Source organism: Mus caroli, chromosome 10, assembly GCF_900094665.2.
Source record: "Mus caroli chromosome 10, CAROLI_EIJ_v1.1, whole genome shotgun sequence".
Taxonomy (NCBI): domain Eukaryota; kingdom Metazoa; phylum Chordata; class Mammalia; order Rodentia; family Muridae; genus Mus; species Mus caroli.
The window spans coordinates 39,444,170-39,461,214 of record NC_034579.1 but is presented as its reverse complement, the minus strand read 5'-3'; the positions used below and the strand labels follow the sequence as shown (position 1 = coordinate 39,461,214).

Genomic DNA, 17,045 nt, shown 5'->3' with positions numbered 1-17,045 from the left:
GGCTGTCCTGGAACTCACTTTGTAGACCAGGCTGGCCTCGAACTCAGAAATCCGCCTGCCTCTGCCTCCCGAGTGCTGGGATTAAAGACGTGCGCCACCTTCAATGACAAAGGGCAAACGACAGAGAAAGGAGAAAGCAAACACTGTCTGTCACACAGCCTCAGGAAGTGACTATCTGACAAGCACCCAGAATACAAAGATGCAGCTCCTCTTCATTTGCATAACCAAATGTGTGGACTCAGACAGCGCATCTGGGGCTGGGATGACAACCAGACTGGCAAAGTGCCTGTGAGACAAGCACGAGGACCTGAGTTCAGATCCCAGCTCCCACGTAAAAGGTCAGGCATGGACAAAGTCCGCAGACGCAGTGCTGGGGAGGCAGAGATGGGAATCGCCCTGGAGCTTCCCAGCCGGCTAACATAGCAAAATCAATGAGCTCCAGGTTCAAGTACTAGACCCTGCCTCAAAGTACAAATGGTGAGTGATGGAAGAGACACAGCGTCAAGCCTGGCCTCCACGTGCACGCACATGCAGATGCACAGCCACAAACACACAGTCACCAGCTACCAGATGCTAGATGATTAAGAAAATACAGACATTTTAGCTTTAGAACATGAATTGGGTCCTCTCCCTTAGAGTAAGAAGGTCTAGATAAATGGTCTCTCTGTTTTAAAATGCACATAGCATATTTAAAGATAGACTTAAATAAAAGAATACACAATTCTAATGTTATTCAGCTTTAAATATCTGAAACTGCCCTACAAACCTGATATACTTTTTTTCTGTAATATCAGCTTCACAGAGCTAACGATTTATTTTCAGTCCACTAGCAGGCAAGATGCTTGAAATTTATCAAGAAATTTTGAAATTAATAGTTATGGATCCATTTAAGTATGGCGACATACACATGCCATCCCAATACTTTGGGGCATAGTGCCAAAGGATCAGAAATCCAAGGTTATCCTTAACTATACAGAACGTTCAGGGTCAGCCTACGATGCATGAGATCCTACCTCAAGTCAACAACAACAAAAATCTCTCTCAAGGATTCATATAAGCTTAAAATCTGAGGAAACTGAGGAACTGTGACATAGAATCTTTATATTTGTGGGTTGCAGACAGGGCCTCTTGAATAAAGGGATCTGCTGCTTTCAACAGCAAGTCCTGAGTCAAACATGGGAGATGTGAATCTAGAAAAGCTCACTGAGGCCACTCTTCCCCCAAAACCTACGCAAGACATTGCTGAGAAAAGGGGGATGTACTAAGACCTGTGGATAGTATAGCTTCTTCTTTAAGGATTAATTTATATTTGTTTTATGCATATGAATGTTTGCCACATGTGTATCCTATCCATGCCTGGTGCCCACACAGGCCAGGAGGGGCATTAGACCCTGAGACTGGAGTTACAGACAACTGGGAGCTGCCATGAGGGTTTAGAGAAGCAATCCCCAGTCTATGAAGAGCAGCCAGCCCTCCAGCCCCCGTTCTCTTTAAACAGCATTAAGTCCTCAGGAAGACTTCATTTATCACGTGATACAACAGGTCAACCCTTTGCCCCTTAACATCCAGCTTTTCCTAATTCACTGTACTAGCTAGTTATCTCTAATTCACTGTACTAGCTAGTTATCTCTAATTCACTGTACTAGCTAGTTATCTCTAATTCACTGTACTAGCTAGTTATCTCTAATTCACTGTACTAGCTAGTTATCTCTAATTCACTGTACTAGCTAGTTATCTTTACTAAGAAGGTTAGTGAGGAAGTTTTCATGTAAAATGAAGTCTGAATACAGAAAGTTCTTAGAAGGCAGATAAAATCGGACAAAGAAACAGAACACAGGGAGCCAAAGGTTTTTCCTGTATCCTATCTCAGCACACACCCCTCTCCCAAATATCTCCTTTTTGGGTCACCTTTATCTTGATTTTTTACAGTAATCAATTCCTAGTATTTAAAAAATGTCATCCAAATATACATTCCTGAGGCATAATTTGGTTGTGCTCATTGTTAAAATGGGGGGAAGGGGGGCTCTTCTAAATCACATGGTACCGTTCTATCCCTTTGTTCACTTATCATTGCACAGAGGACAGTTCTCATGGTGCTGTGTCTGCTGCATTCTGAAGACTGGACAAGAACGGATTTCAGTCTCTACAGAAATCCCCACATGGTACCTGACAAAGCTAGCAAGCTGCCAGAGCTCAGGACTTAAGCCTGTACACCAGGGGTGCCAAGGAGTGATGTTCAAATGCCACCCCTTTTCATGTAATGGCTGTAGTTAATAAAGAAATGCCTCCCTTCAAATATGATACGGTTTACTCAGTCATACATGTCATATAAAAGTGGCACTGATGGGATGGCAACATATTTAGTTATTTCCCTTTATCAATTTATAATTTGTTCCTCATAATGTTCCAAAATTAACCACTCCCCTCCCCAAAAAATCAACATAAACTCATGAATTTAAACATCTTTCTATTGACTCAAGCTACCATAATTATCTTTTCAGAAACTGAAACTGTCACATCTTTGGCAGTCTTTAAGATGGCTCCCAAATCTGACACTGATCTGATGGTTATGATAGTGTCCCCAGTGTTTACTGAAACTAAGGCTCATTCACACTGTGGGCCCTCTCTAACCTCCCATTTCTCTAAGAGGCTCTGCATTCTTCCATCGAGAAGTGACACCACAAGAGATGTTTCATGAATTCATATGTGTAGACACTTGAGTTCTCACTGATAATCACAATCAAATAGGAGACTGGGGCTGGGGACTGACTGCGCTGGGGGGTGGCGCTCCGCATTTTCCAGAGTCCAATCCCTAGAGCCCTTCTCCAGAATATCTACTAATTAGAATACGGCTCATGCCTGTCATGTTTGCTTTGTGGTAATTGTTGGACTATATATATTTATATCACTTGGACTTTTTTTGAGTTATATTTCACAACAGAAAACTTTTAAGATTTTCTAAATCTATGTGCATGTGTCTATTGTGAGTGTAGGCCATTTGTGAAGGGCCCAAGGAAGCCAACTACTTCTTGTGTTCTTACTCCTAACTACAACTTAAATGAGTGACTATCACTCAAAACTAAAACCAGAGGCACTAGGGGTGTGGCACAGTGGTACAGAGAACCATGAAGTAAAACCTCTGACCAGTTAAACTTTACCTTTAATGGGTATGTAGTGGCAGCAGAAGCTGCCCACCACAGCTTGGTTCTCTACACCCCAGCATTTGTTACCTGTTATTATTTTAGTTAATTACAACCACCCTAGTAGGTATGCCAAGGGGGTCCCTTCAGGAGTCCCACTGGAAAGCAAACCACGGGTAGAGGTAAGAATGAACCTGGTGCAGACTGACTTTGTCAACCTGGATCAAGCTGCAGGAGTCTAATGCCAGACAGTTTATTCTCAGTGTTTTTCAGCCCTGTATAATTTGGGAACGAGACTCCTGGTGCAATGTAATTCATGGTACACAAGGAAGTATAATTACATTGAAAATCAACTCAAGCTAGTGCCATTTCTTCCAAGAAGATGGGTTCTAGAGATAGACCAGCTGTACTAGCTTAGGGGCCTAAGAGTCTGGCCTGATCTGGTCATACAGACAGCCAAGATAACATTTAGGCTATTAGCCACCTCTAGTCCAGGTTGTGAGGGCTTGGGACAGCCTCTGGCTATACAGATAATGTAAGGGTCACTTAGACTATTAGGTATCTCTGGTCCTGGTTGTGGGAGCTGGGGGACCGCCTGGCTGTAAAGGTCACTTAGATTACCAGCCACCTCTGGTCCTGGCTCTAGGAGCTTGATATGGCCTGGCCCAACAGATCACCGGGCTGTTAACCACCTCCAGTTCTCTGGTTTCTGGGTGGAAAAACAGGTTTTTCATCTTTCCCATTAGAAAGACAATCCTGTGTGCTTCACATTCCTGGTTTCTCTGGAGATCCGTGGGCTCGAGGATCTTCCTGCTCTGCTCAACAGTCTCATTGTAGTTTTGAATGATGTCCCCAACGTAGGGATGCCCAGTGGCGTCCCAGGAACAACTCACAGGCCATTTCCACGTGCTCTTTCAACAACAGTCTACTCTGAGACTCTGAGTTTTTCCCACATTTCTTTGATTTTTTTTTTTTTTTTTTTTTTTTTTTTTTTTAAAGGGTTTTTCTGTGTAGTCCTGGCTGTCCTGGAACTCACTCTGTAGACCAAGCTGGCCTCGAAATCAGAGATCCACCTGCCTCTGCCTCCCAAGTGCTGGGATTAAAGGCATGCGCCACCACTGCCCAGCTTTCCCACGTTTATTATTGGTGTATATTAACTGTACACACAATGTGCTTCACTGAGCTTTGTTCCCTTAACACAGGATCTCACTTAGGTAGCCTTGGCTGGCCTCAAACTAAAGATCCTCCTGCCTCAGCCTTCCAAGTGCTGGGATTACAAGCATTTACCACCATGTGTGGCATCTTTTCTGGTTTAAAAGTGGTAATGTCTTTTTGTGTTCAAGTGTGGGTCCTTTATGTCGTATGGAGCTCAAACCTTTTTCAGATTATTAACTTATAAATACTCTCCACGGTGTGGTGGTTAATACCGATTGCTAACTTGTCAGGATCTAAAATCCCCTGGTGGCAAGCCCCTAGGCACACCTGTGAGGGATTATCTACACCAGGTAACTGAGGTGGCGAGACCCACCTTACCATGGGCAGCCCCACTTCCTGACTGAGGTGCCAGACTGCACAGAAAGAAGAGCTGGCTGAGCACCAGAGTCCATGGCCCTCCGCTTCCTGGCTGCAGGTGTAAGATCAGCTGCCCCAAGACTCTGCTGCTGTGACTCCCCTGACTGCATCCTGGGACTGTGAGCCAGAGCGTATCCTTTCTTCATCTCTTCTGTCACAGGCACAGACAGTACCTAAAACATGTGGGCTGCTTCTCTTTTTATCCCTTGATAGTGCCCTTTGATGTATCAAGATTTTTAACTTGGTAAAGTTCAACTTATGTTTTTAGTGTCACATCTAGAGTGTGCTGCCAAATCTAAGGTGATGAATATTTATAGCTTGTTTTTCTAAGAGTTTTATGGCTGGTGCTCTTACATTAATCTTTGATTCACCTTGAATTATTTTGGGTATCATGAGGGCCCAATTTGTTTCTTTCGTATGTGGACATCGAGCTGTCTTATCATCTGTTAGAAGGACACTGTCTCTCACGTAATGATTTTGCCATTCTTTGTTAAAAATCAGATGACGGGGCTGGAGATATGGCTTGTAAGTTAAGAGCACTGGCTGCTCTCCCACAGAATCCTGCAGCAGTTACCAAGCTCATGATCACTATCACTCCAACTCCAGGGCCGAACGCCCTCCCTCTTCTGGCCTCTCAGACACCTGTACACATGGCATACTCTCACACAGACACTTGAAACAGCAAAACTGAGTAGATACAGAGATAGATAGATAGAGAGATAGATAGTTAGACCTGTCTCTGGTTGGTTAGTTAGTTCTCTTCCATTATGTGCTCTTGCTAACTGGCTCGCTCTCTCACTTCCACTTCCTCTCTCTTTCCCTTCCTCCCTCTATAAACACACACACACACACACACACACAAAGAGAAGGAGGGAAGGAGGGAGGGAGGGTGGGAGGGAGAGAGGGAGGGAGACCCATCTTATGCCACTATCCCACTATTTTGATTACTGTAGCTTAATAGTAAGATTAAGATTTGGAAATTTGGAACTAATTTTATTCCTTTTCAAAAATTTAGCTTGCAATTGTATGTTCATTTCAGAATAAACTTGCCACATATGGGGAAAAGGTAGCTGACCTTTTTATTGGCTTTACACATTGAATACATAGATCATTTTGAATGTACACTAGCTTTTTGACTGATCTTCTGGCTACTGCATTTCCCTATGTAGTTTAGAATCAGCTTCTTAATTTCTACAAAAAGCCTGTAACATTCTGACTAGAAGCAGCAACAGCTTTTGGTATATGCTGCTTACTGCAAACCAGTCTCTACAGGCACCACGGTCTTCCTCCCAAAGGGCTTGCTCCACACACTCAACTGTTTGTGCTTCTTTAACTGTTTTAAATGTTCCATGTTAAACTACTGGAGAGGCTAGTGTTCCCTTTAATTATTAGGCACGCTCACTCGGATCACTCATACCAGAAGGCATTTCCTGGATGCCCTAGCTCTATAACTGGGTTAAAATGACCAGACACAATCTGGGGAGTACAGTATCTCAGCTCACAGACTACAGTCCATTAGAGCGGAAGTCGGGGCAGGAACTGAAGCAGAGGCCATGGAGGAATGCTGTTCACTGGCTGGTTTCCATGGCCTGTTCAGCCTGCTTTCTTATACAACTCAGGAGCACCTGACCTGGGGTGGCACCATCCACAGTGGACTGGCCCCTCCCACATTGAACATTAGTCATGAAAATGCCCCATGAACATGCTCATGAGCCCATTTGACAGACATTCCCTCTTCCAGGTAACTATAGTTGGTGTTAACAAAACTAACTAGTACACTAGACTCAGCTTTTGAGGAAAGTAATTTATAACATGAATTTATAAATTCATATAAACAAAAGTCTTCCTAATCACAAGATTAAGAAATCCTTTTACCTGTATCGCAAAAGTACCAACTCCACCTGACGCCCCCAAGATTAACGCACTGCAACAGAAGAGAAAGCACAGCGGTGAGACACTGGGCAGCACACCCGGTGAACAGGGCTTCTAAAGATGAAACTTCCTTAGTGACAAACAGTCCCCAAAGCAACTAAAGCCATCCTCCTTCCCAAGGCTGAATTACAGAGTTCACCAAGAAGCTGCAGAGTTAAAATGAAACCTTTAGCACACTCTTAACTGAAACACAAAACACTCACAGACAAACAATTTACTTCTGCAGGTAGCTTAGATGGTGCTTTGTAACCTCTGCTTCACAATCAATTATTCTAGGCTAAAGTTAGCGCACTTCTCTGTAAGGAGGAAACTTCTTAATGCTGTTCTCTCAGAAGTCGCATTCCTGACCACATTCCTGCCGAGGTAGAAGAGCACCTTGTGTCCAGGCATGTCTTGCTAAGCTCATCAACTGTCACAGACAGACTCATCCTCGGTAGGATTTCCTGTATAAGCCGATGACTGTGCTGTCAGCACAAGCATCCTGGGCTCCAGGCTCTTACCACAGCTACGCAGTGGCCTCCTGCCACTTGAGACCTGGGCTGAGGAGAGACGACTTAGCCTGGAGTCCATAGAGAGGGGCAGAGGTAAGAAGGGAGGGAGAAAGCCTGATCTTCTACATTTGTGACTCTCTGAAAATGTAATGCAAGGCTAGGTGTGCATAGGCAAAGAGGAAGATACAAAGCCACCATCCATTTCCCAAAGGAGTCTGAGATCTGAAAGCGAATCAGTAGTCAAAACTCACAGCATCAGGCAGGCAAGATGGTTCAGTGGGTAAAAGGGCTTGACAGGAAAGTCTGACCACCTGAGATCAACCATCGGCACCCGCAGTAGTGGGGGTTAGAGGGCAGAACAAACTCCTGAAAGGTGTTGTCTGCCTCCATACGTGTGCTATGGAACATACATGTGTACACACATGGGGGGTGGGGAACCTGGGCTGCATGATGTCAAACATCTAGAACATTGTACCCAGTAGAGGTGGAAGGACATTACATAATGGTTGTCTGGTATCTGGTACTATATTAACTATTATGGAGGCCATTTCATAAAAATTCCCTGAGCGCCCACAGAAAACACTCCTGAGATAAGTGGAGGGAGTGCCTGCCGTCTATCACCACTATCATTACATAACTACTAGTTATAGGCCCTCTATCTTCACTACGAGACAGTATAGAATTTTGCCACCTACTGCTAACCAGTGCACTGAGCCTTAGAACACACACCCTGCCTGTAATCTTAGCTACTTCATCTTTCCTGTCCCTCACGCAAATCACAGAGGCTGATTATTATCATCTGTTGTGTGTTAAGAGTTATGACTATAATTTCCAAGTCAGCTGTTCCCTTTGAAATACCATTAAATATAATTTTAAAAAGTCTCTTTGAAAATCACGTTACTTCTAGAAGTGGTTTTCATCTCAAAGCTATCACTAGTGAAGAAGAGGTGACACTCTGCAGATGTTCCATGTCCTCCAAACTTCAACCCATGCTATAGCGTTAGTATTGCCAAGTGGGAACAGACACAGGAAGTGTCCTACAGCTGAGGTGCTGGTGCACACCTGGAATCCCAGCACTCAGGAGGCTGAGGCAGGAGAATTGTAAGCTCAAGATCAGCCTGGGAAATTCCGTGAGACTCTCTCAAACCAAACCATGTAAACAACAAAACAACTATCATACAGGTTTTTAACAATTAATTTACCAATAAAATACTTGACCTTGACTTTTTGATTATTACCTAAATTAGTCAAATTCTCCTTCAAGTAACATCACACTTTTCTTTCACTCTACATTAGGATAGAGAAAGGACAGGCATTTTACCAAGTTTTTGTTGTCTAACAGCAGTGATTTTTCAGTCCTAAGGCTCTGCTTAAGAAATTGCCTCTCTGGTGGCTTGAGACGATTTCCTATGGAAGCTACAGAGCAGCGGCACTACTGTTAGAAGCACCCCAGCACTGGCAGTACTCAGCCTGGAGGGATGTCTGCTTTGCACAAGGACTGGAGATAAAGGAGGACACAGTTAGCAGACAGGATTAAAAGGACAGCAAATATCATGGCTGCCCGGGTTCCAACTGACAGACATGTCTCTGACCTCCTTCCTGTTACCTTGTCTCTTCCCCATAACCCTTAATCAGAAGCAGCCTCACTTCCTAAATAAAACAGCAAAATTATCTCACAAAAGTGTGACGATCTGCAACCAGTGTCAGTTCCCAACGCTGCCACCTGAGGGAGCCCTCAAAGTGCAAAAGAGCCGAGAAGCAGGCTCAAGACGGGATGGAGGCGCACCAAGGAAATGCTGAGACACTGAGGGAGGACTCTTTTCTGACCACACAAGCTTTAGTTTTGTGTAGGGTCAGGTAGGGCCTATTCTTTTTCCAAACAAAGCCAATCTCTAAAGGGACAGCAGGCAAAATAAAGTCTAAAGCCAGCAATAAGCTGATGTTCTGTGGCTAAGCTATATTCTATAAAGTACCTCGCAGACCTATGGGAAGAGCGCTGTGGCGCCCACCCTCACTCTGTCCTCCAGTGCTGCTCAGGAGTATTTTCTTACCTACCTTGCTGTATCACCACACTCCACATGCAAACCCAACCAAAGTCAGAAAAAAAGAAAAAAGGGTGCTGCTTGCTATTTGATATCAATGGTCGGCAGCCTTTGAGACAGTTCATATTGTGGAGACTCCCAATCATAAAACTGTTTTCATTGCTATTTCATGACTGTAATTTTGCCACTGTTATAAATCATCATGTAAATATTTTGAAGACAGATGTTTGCCAAAGGGGTTACAACCCACAGGCGGAGAACCACTGGCTTCTATAGGAAAAAGCCCATGAACATTGTAATTCAAGATTGCCCAGGTCTTTAACACATGGCCCCTCACTTCACAGACCACAGCTTACTCTGAAAATTCTGTGGCTTGATCTAATGGCAGACCTAGAAAGCACTGGGGAATAGGAATAATGACTACAATGCTATGCATTCTTCTGTGCTGTTGACAGAGCATTAGGCAGCCCCCACTGGCCTCAGCCGTGCTATGGAGCTGAGGGTGGTCTTGAAGTCCTGGCCCTCTTATCTCAGCCTCCAGAGTGGTTGGTTACAGGTATGTGCTATCATACCTGCTTTCTTAAACTCTAAAATCCTAATTCGCTCTGTCATTTCTGCCGAATGTCTGAATAAGCCAATAATGTGCTGATTTAACAGTGGCTTCTTTGGAGAGATGGCTCAGCAGATAAGAACACTTGCTGCTCTTCCAGAGGACCTGAGTTCAGTTCCCAGCACCCACGTCAGGTGGCTTTCAATTGCCACAACTCTACTTCAAGGAGATCAGACTTCTGGCTTCCACAAGTGCTCTCACACATGTGGCATACATTCACAGACACAACTCACGTGCACACGTGCACACACACACACAACCACGGGGGAACCAGAAGGAGGAATTTACTATCAAGTTTCTGTTCTGTCTTGGCCTGAAGAAACCTGGGCTGCAAAAGTCCAGATCTCGGCACTGACTCATGTCGTGCTTTCTAACCCAGGTGTAATAGGCTTTCCTGGCTCCCCACGAGATTAAAATACTCCTAGTAGATCCCAATAAAAACGATGAAGTCTGGCTATGTTTTCTACAGGTAAAAACCGTGGGAAGCCACATGTGCCGTTGCAGGGTGGCGCAAGCTACTGCTGGCCACCATGCATAAGTTTGGGCAAACAACCAATGCATACTTATGCAGTAAAGTTTTTCGCCAAAACACTGCCTGGCCCGGGCATGATAATGAGGCTCTGCAAAGTACTAAGAGAGTTAACCAATCAGATGTGAGACATGCAAATGAGGTATGATAATGAGGTTTTGTGAGGTACTGAGAGAGAATAACCAATCAGATGAGGAACATGCAAATGAGGTAGAATGCACAACCAATCCGGGTGTGAGACACGCCTCTCCTAGGCCTATATAAGCAGCACCAGTTCTGGGCTTAGGGTCTCTTCACCTCTACAATCAAGCTCTCCCAATAAACGTGTGCAGAAGGATCCTGTTCTTGCTGGAGAGTCAGATGCGCAAGAAAAAACAATGACCTTTAGGAAATAAGAATGGTGCTGACGATGACCCACATTTGAGTTTCACGAGCTCCTTTTCAATGTGGGAGTGGAGACAGGTGAAGCTGCAGCCGACCTATCCTAGCACACTTACTTACCATGCTAAGTTTCCTACTAACTAACGTGGATGAGAAACTTTGACTGAGTGAGATAATACAGTTACAAACAAAGCAATCGAATGGGAACTAAGAGAGCCTGGGCTGGTTTCCTTCCCTTCTGAATCTCTGTAACTCATACTGACATCTCCCAGTTTACAGAACAGTTCATGTATGAGTTAGGCATCTGAAATATAAACACACTTTCCCATGAGCACAAAGCTATTTATATACTTTGGCAAATGCCCAGGGTAACTGCCTCCCCCATAATGGATCAAGAACTTGAGATACTGACTAACAGTGGTACTATTATCTAAGATTATTCAGAATTTCAACTGGACCTTAAGATGGACCGTCCATGTAGGACAGGCCCTGGGAACAGGCATGGGTCACCAGCTCCTCGGGTCACACACAGAGGCTGACTCAAGGGAGGAATACTGAGGGTAACCAAGATGAGAAGTGGAATGTTCACAGTAGGATGAACTGTTAGGTTCATTGTTAGGGGTAGCCTTTCACCCACACAGGAGCCCTGGCAGCAATCTGCACACACAGAGCCTTTGTACAACTTAACAAAACAAAGATACGACAACCACAAGCAGCTAAGATGGAGGTCTCTTCCCCTCCTCTACTGGCTCCTTCACCCTCCCCCTCTACCAGCGATACTAGATAAGTTGACTCAGAGACACAGTGGTTTCTTCCTATTTGTGGTTTCACATTCTGTGATTCTAATTACCCACCCTCAACTGTGGCCCCAAAACAAAAAATTCAAAATTATAGAAATAAATAATGTCTGAGTTTTAAATCACTTTAACAAGAGCACAACAATAAACTGATTCTGTTTATCTATAGATTCAGAATCCACTGAGGCAGTTATCTTTCCTGGATAAGAGGAACTGTTGCCCATTTGGTTTGGGTTTAGTGGGAAATACTGTCTGTGATTCCAAGTCATTTCTGCATAGAGTTAAAAGTTCTTCCTAGCTACTGCGGTTTAATAATGCCTCCCACACCAGGGGTAATAGTGCAGGCTTGCAATCCCAACACTCGGGAGCCTGAGGAGAAGAACAAACGTTCAAAGTCAGCCTGGGGTACACAAAAAGAACCTACTTCAGACTGGCAAGATGGCTCAGCAGGTGCAGGACCTGAGCGCGATCCCTGGAGCCTGAAGGGAAAACTCGATTTCAACAAAAGTTGTCCTCTGCCCTCTGCACATGTGTGTATGATGTGCGCTAGCACATCACCGCACACAAATGAGAGTGCCCAGCTGGTGAAGATGGGAGCCCTGAGTGTGGTCCCCAGGATGCACACGTGGAAGGAGAGAACTGACTTCTGCGAGTTGTCCTAGGACCTCCCGGGCACCTGACGCCTGTTTACCACAGGCGCACACATACATAGGTAAATACACCTTTAAAATATTTCAGTGCAGAGGAAGAGTTCAATGGGAGGCTTATTTTCCACAAGTTATGTTTAAGAAACAAAGGGGAGAGCTGGCTGGGGCTCAGTAGAGAAGCTAGAGTTATATACAGACCTGGTATTACCAAAACTTAGAGGGAAGTGGCGGGGGCGGGGGGGGGGGGGGGGGGGGGGGGGAGGTTGGCAGTAGATGAGCTGAGCCTAGGAGACAGAGAAATGGCTTGGAAGCTCTGAAGACAACAGCAGAATTAAACAAAAGAAGTGAGGAAGGATGCTCCCACAGAGCACTTAAGAGTCATGGTCTCGAACCCTCAAAGACAACAAGCCCGTGCACTTGCAGCGCTAATCTGTAAGGAGGGTTCAACAACTACTTTACTGAGCAAGTCCAGCTTCCCGGGAACAGAAGCCAGGAGTAGCGCACATTTGCTTGCTTAGCACTGGCCAGGCCCAGGCCTCCAACCAGGCTCTCTTCCTGTCCTGTCCATAGCCACACAATTCCAAAGCAAGAGAGTGTCTGGGCTTGCTTTCTTCTGGCTCTCCCCAGTAGCCAGGCAAGCAGGTCGGATGCATATGAAAACCCCAGGCTCACAGGAGTGGCAGAGGCAGAATGGAAAGAAACAAGGGGACAAACTGAAGGACAGGCACCTGAAGGCACAAGGAAGGAAGCTGGGGGATCACCAGGTGGACATTCTAATTTCAAAGTTAGCACGCTGTGTATTAGGGGAGGGGAGGGAATGTGGTTCACTTTCAGCCTGTCTAACTATGTAAACAGCATGAGGCACCTAATTTACATCACCTGACAAAGATCCAAATCTCAGAATGCAAAGCCAAACCAAAACACCAAAACCTGCAAAGTATCCCAATCAATGAACTGAGTTTCAAGTGGGCACAATTCAAAAGTGAAATTTATTTTGTGAAGCAGGTATACTTTAATGTCTAACACTTTTACTGCTTCTGCCAAACTCAGTGAATACAATTTTCCCAGCAAGAGATGAATTTCAGGCAGAGCATGATACTCAGGTGTGCCCACAGCCCTACCAATCAATAAAACCGTTAAATTGCATCATATTTTAAAAATGAGGTGTTACAAATTTACTGCTTGGAGTCCGAGGGGAGAGCATATGTGTGGCTCAAGGTTTCCATCATACACACACACACACACACACACACACACACACTTGCATGTTCATAGTATTTTAAGGTACTCCCATTTCTTGTGATTGTCACAACTATGTAACTAAGAGGTAGGCTATTACTGTAACTCACATGAAATGATTTCGTCAAGCTGATATTGCTGGGGCCATCAAGTGCCACCTGCCACAGTTCTAGTGTTTGTAATGTGTCCCTCCAGTGCGCTGCTCTCTAACTCCAGGTAAAGGGGCAGAAGGTATCTCAGGTCATGTGGGCGGAACTCTCATGAACGGTCCTTCTGAAGGACGACTTCACAACAGATCTTGGCCTTCCCAGCATGTGGAGACTGTACACCACCAGAAGTTCACCCCCTTCAAACATCGAATCAAGACTGCTAGTTCTTTGATCTTGGCCTTTCTAGACTTTAGCAATGTGAGGAATACATTTCTGTTGTTTATAAACTACCTCTTTGTAGTATTTTGTTCTAGAAGGGGAAGGGAGTGAGATACCAGGCCCTCTGTGCACATGAAAAGAAGTCCCTGATGTGAATTACTGAGGCTCCTCAAGGAACCGCACTCCAGTTTAGTTTTCACCCGGGCTACATCAATTAACAGACCCAATCTAATATCCTTTATTTAATGGCCTTGGGCCTGGCACGATGAATCACTGGATTAAGGTATTTGCTAAGTCTGAAAAACCGAGTTTGTTGGCAGAACCTATGTGTTACAAGAACCAAGTTCCAAACATTGTCCTCTGAACTCCATATCCACACTGTGGTATATGCTTGTACTCCCACACACAAAGTAAGTTAAATAAAATATAATTTAAATTGTTTAAATTTTTAGAATCTGTAATGACCTTAAAAGACTTAAACGTATCCCACTTCTCAAAGCTCTTCTCACAACTTCGGATCTTATGTTCGGACATTCAGAGGAAAGAGCAAAGAGACCACAAACAGCATATTTGGTGAGGTTACAGCAGAGAAGAGATAGACCCCAGGGCTCTGATTCCCAGCACTAGGCTTTAACAGACAGTAACAGTAAGCCAAAGAATTACCCACGAATGAGCAGCAGCTGGGAAAGCAGCTAGATTTCTGTCTGTGGTAGGATAAAGAGGTGTGGCTCCCACACACTCATGTGTCTGAATGCTTAAACCTTACGGAGTGGCACTATTAGGTGTGACTTGTTGAAGTAGGTGTGCCCTTGTTGGAGGAAGTGTGTCCCTGTGGGGGTGGGCTTAAGGACTTATATGTTCAAGCTATCCCCAGTGTGGTATACAGTCTCTGCCTGCTGCCTTCAGATCAAGATGTAAAACTCTCAGCTCCTCCAGCACCATGCCTGCCTGGATATTGCCATGCTTCCTGCTATGATGACAATGGACTGAACCTCTAAACCTGTAAGCCAGCCCCAACTAAATTTGTCTTTTATAAGAGTTGCCTTGGTCATGGTGTCTCTTCACAGTAATGAAACCCTAAGACACTGTCCCTTCATTGTTTTTTTACAGTATACTAAAATATGCTCAGAGAGCCCTGAACCAGCCAAAGAATCAAGAGGTCTGCACCATACCACGCACACAGCCGCAGACACAGAGAGCCCAGGGATCGTAAGGGAAAGGAATCAAAACAGTAACCCTTCCAATATAGGTTAATCACCTGCAAGGTCTCTACAGGTTAGTAAGGAACACAGCCTGGGAGCAAATCTATTCAGTCTAAACCGGGTTTGACCAAAATGGCAACTTCAAAACAGATAACCCAGGACAACTGGAAAAAGAAGGCTGGCTTTGGCACTGGCCACATAGGTGGCAGAAGATGGCCTTGTTGGACCTCAGTGGGAGGAGAAGTCCCTGGGCCTAAGGTGTTTGATGTAGGGGAATGCCAAGGTGGGCAGATGGGAGTGGGTGGGTGAGTGAGGGAGCACCCTCATAGAGGCAGGGGGAGGGGAGATGGGATATCAGGTTTCCAAAAGGGAAACCTGGAAAGGGGAAAACATTTGAAATGTAAATAAAGAAAATATACAATAAAAAAAAAAGACATATACAAAGAACAAACACAGGCAAATATAAGGGATTTTTGGTATAAGGGATATGATATAGTATATGAAATTTTATATATGTTTACAAATTATTAATTTACCATGTTGTTGTTAAATTACCTTATTTATAAAGATTTTTATCTATTCTTTGAAAAAATATAATTACCATGGATCTGATCACAAATCCAAACAAGATTCCTGAAGTTGTAGAAAATTTGTTTACACAGATTACTTATGTTTTTGCTATTTCATGTCATCTATTAAAAAAAGTACAGATAAATATATATGGAATCAAGTGTTGACTAAAGAAAGAGAGAAGGCTGGCCTTTAGAAAAAAGTATTTGCCTTTAATTCTGAGATGCACAGCTGTGCCTCATCTGACAAACAGCCTTCAAAATGCTTTCAGAAATAAAGCCTAGATATGTACAAATTCGATGCTTTATTGCCCCACATTAAAGTGTAATATTTTAGAATGGGAAAGCAGAGTAGCATGGGCTTTATCTGTAATAAGAAATAAAGAAAAGAACTGTGGGGCTTGGGAGAGGGATCAGTGAGTAAAGTCACCTGCCACCGAGCCTGGGGACCTGAGTTCCATTTGGGGGCCCACGCGGCAGGAGGAGGGAAGCAGCACATTGCCCTCTGATAGTGCACACCACATACACAGACAAACATAGTAAAACCACCAACAACAACTGTGTTATTTTATTCCAGCATTACCTACAGCTCTTCCCCTCCTGTCAGTGTCTGTCTGGTCCAGAATACCTACTTTCCTATCAACCAACCAATAAACAAAATCATGATTTTCACTGTCAACTTTCTTTGTAAAAGAACTTTTTAACATGTATGTTAAATTAACATAAACTAACAGTTATGTTAAATAATGTTAACATTTAACATTCCTGGAGGAGGGCTGTGTTCTCTCCTTTGTTCATGGTCCAAGGGCCGACCTGACCTCTGCTGAGCCAGTTCTCCGGTCCCTATGTCAACTTTCTAAATACTAACTACACTATTATGTCCTTGTTAATAGCAGAAGCCACCACTTACTGAGTGTCACCAGTTTTACATGTATAATCTCATTTGATCTTTAAAACAAAACTCAGAAAAATGACTGACTAGGTTACCCAGCTATGAAGCAGCAGAATAGATGCCTGGGAAGCTAAGGTCCCTGCTCCACAGGGGTCCATTTCAGAGCCTCTGTGGTCACCTGTACTACAGGCTCCTTGCACGCTGCTCGTTCTATGCATACAGAGCCATGATAAGGTTTATAAATTGGATAAAATCATAAATAAAGCCTTGTAACTTATGACAAAGCTAACAAATCTAACAATACGCTGAAATGAAAGTTACATGCCTGTGAGACCTCCCTCCTGCTCTCTCGGGACACCTCACTCTCCTGAACTCGCCGTCTCAGATCCTGGCTAACACAGGCGATGGGAATGGTAGAAGGTGTCACCATGCATGACGAGGACAAGTGAGCCCAAGACTGTCACTGCTTCACAGCTGACCTAAGCAAGCCTCTATTCTAGTCACCAGAGCATCAGAAGCAATCTCAAAAGGAATTCAAGAATATTCAAAAGTGGTTTGTAAGCTCATTAACATCTATAAACTTGTGAGTAAGCCCAGGCCAAGGTAGAAAGCAAAACTCTCATCTTGGCACGAT

The 17,045-nt window shown here is 44.2% G+C and overlaps 1 protein-coding gene across 1 annotated transcript in view; it reads right to left on the bottom strand.

Annotated features, from left to right (window-relative positions):
* Positions 1-17,045, bottom strand: part of Rtn4ip1 (reticulon 4 interacting protein 1) — a 48,245-nt gene that overhangs the window by 21,163 nt on the left and 10,037 nt on the right. Inside the window, exon 5 of the mRNA XM_021174364.2 lies at positions 6,588-6,636. Coding sequence (XP_021030023.1) covers positions 6,588-6,636 — 49 coding nt within the window. The remainder of the gene's footprint in view (positions 1-6,587; positions 6,637-17,045) is intronic.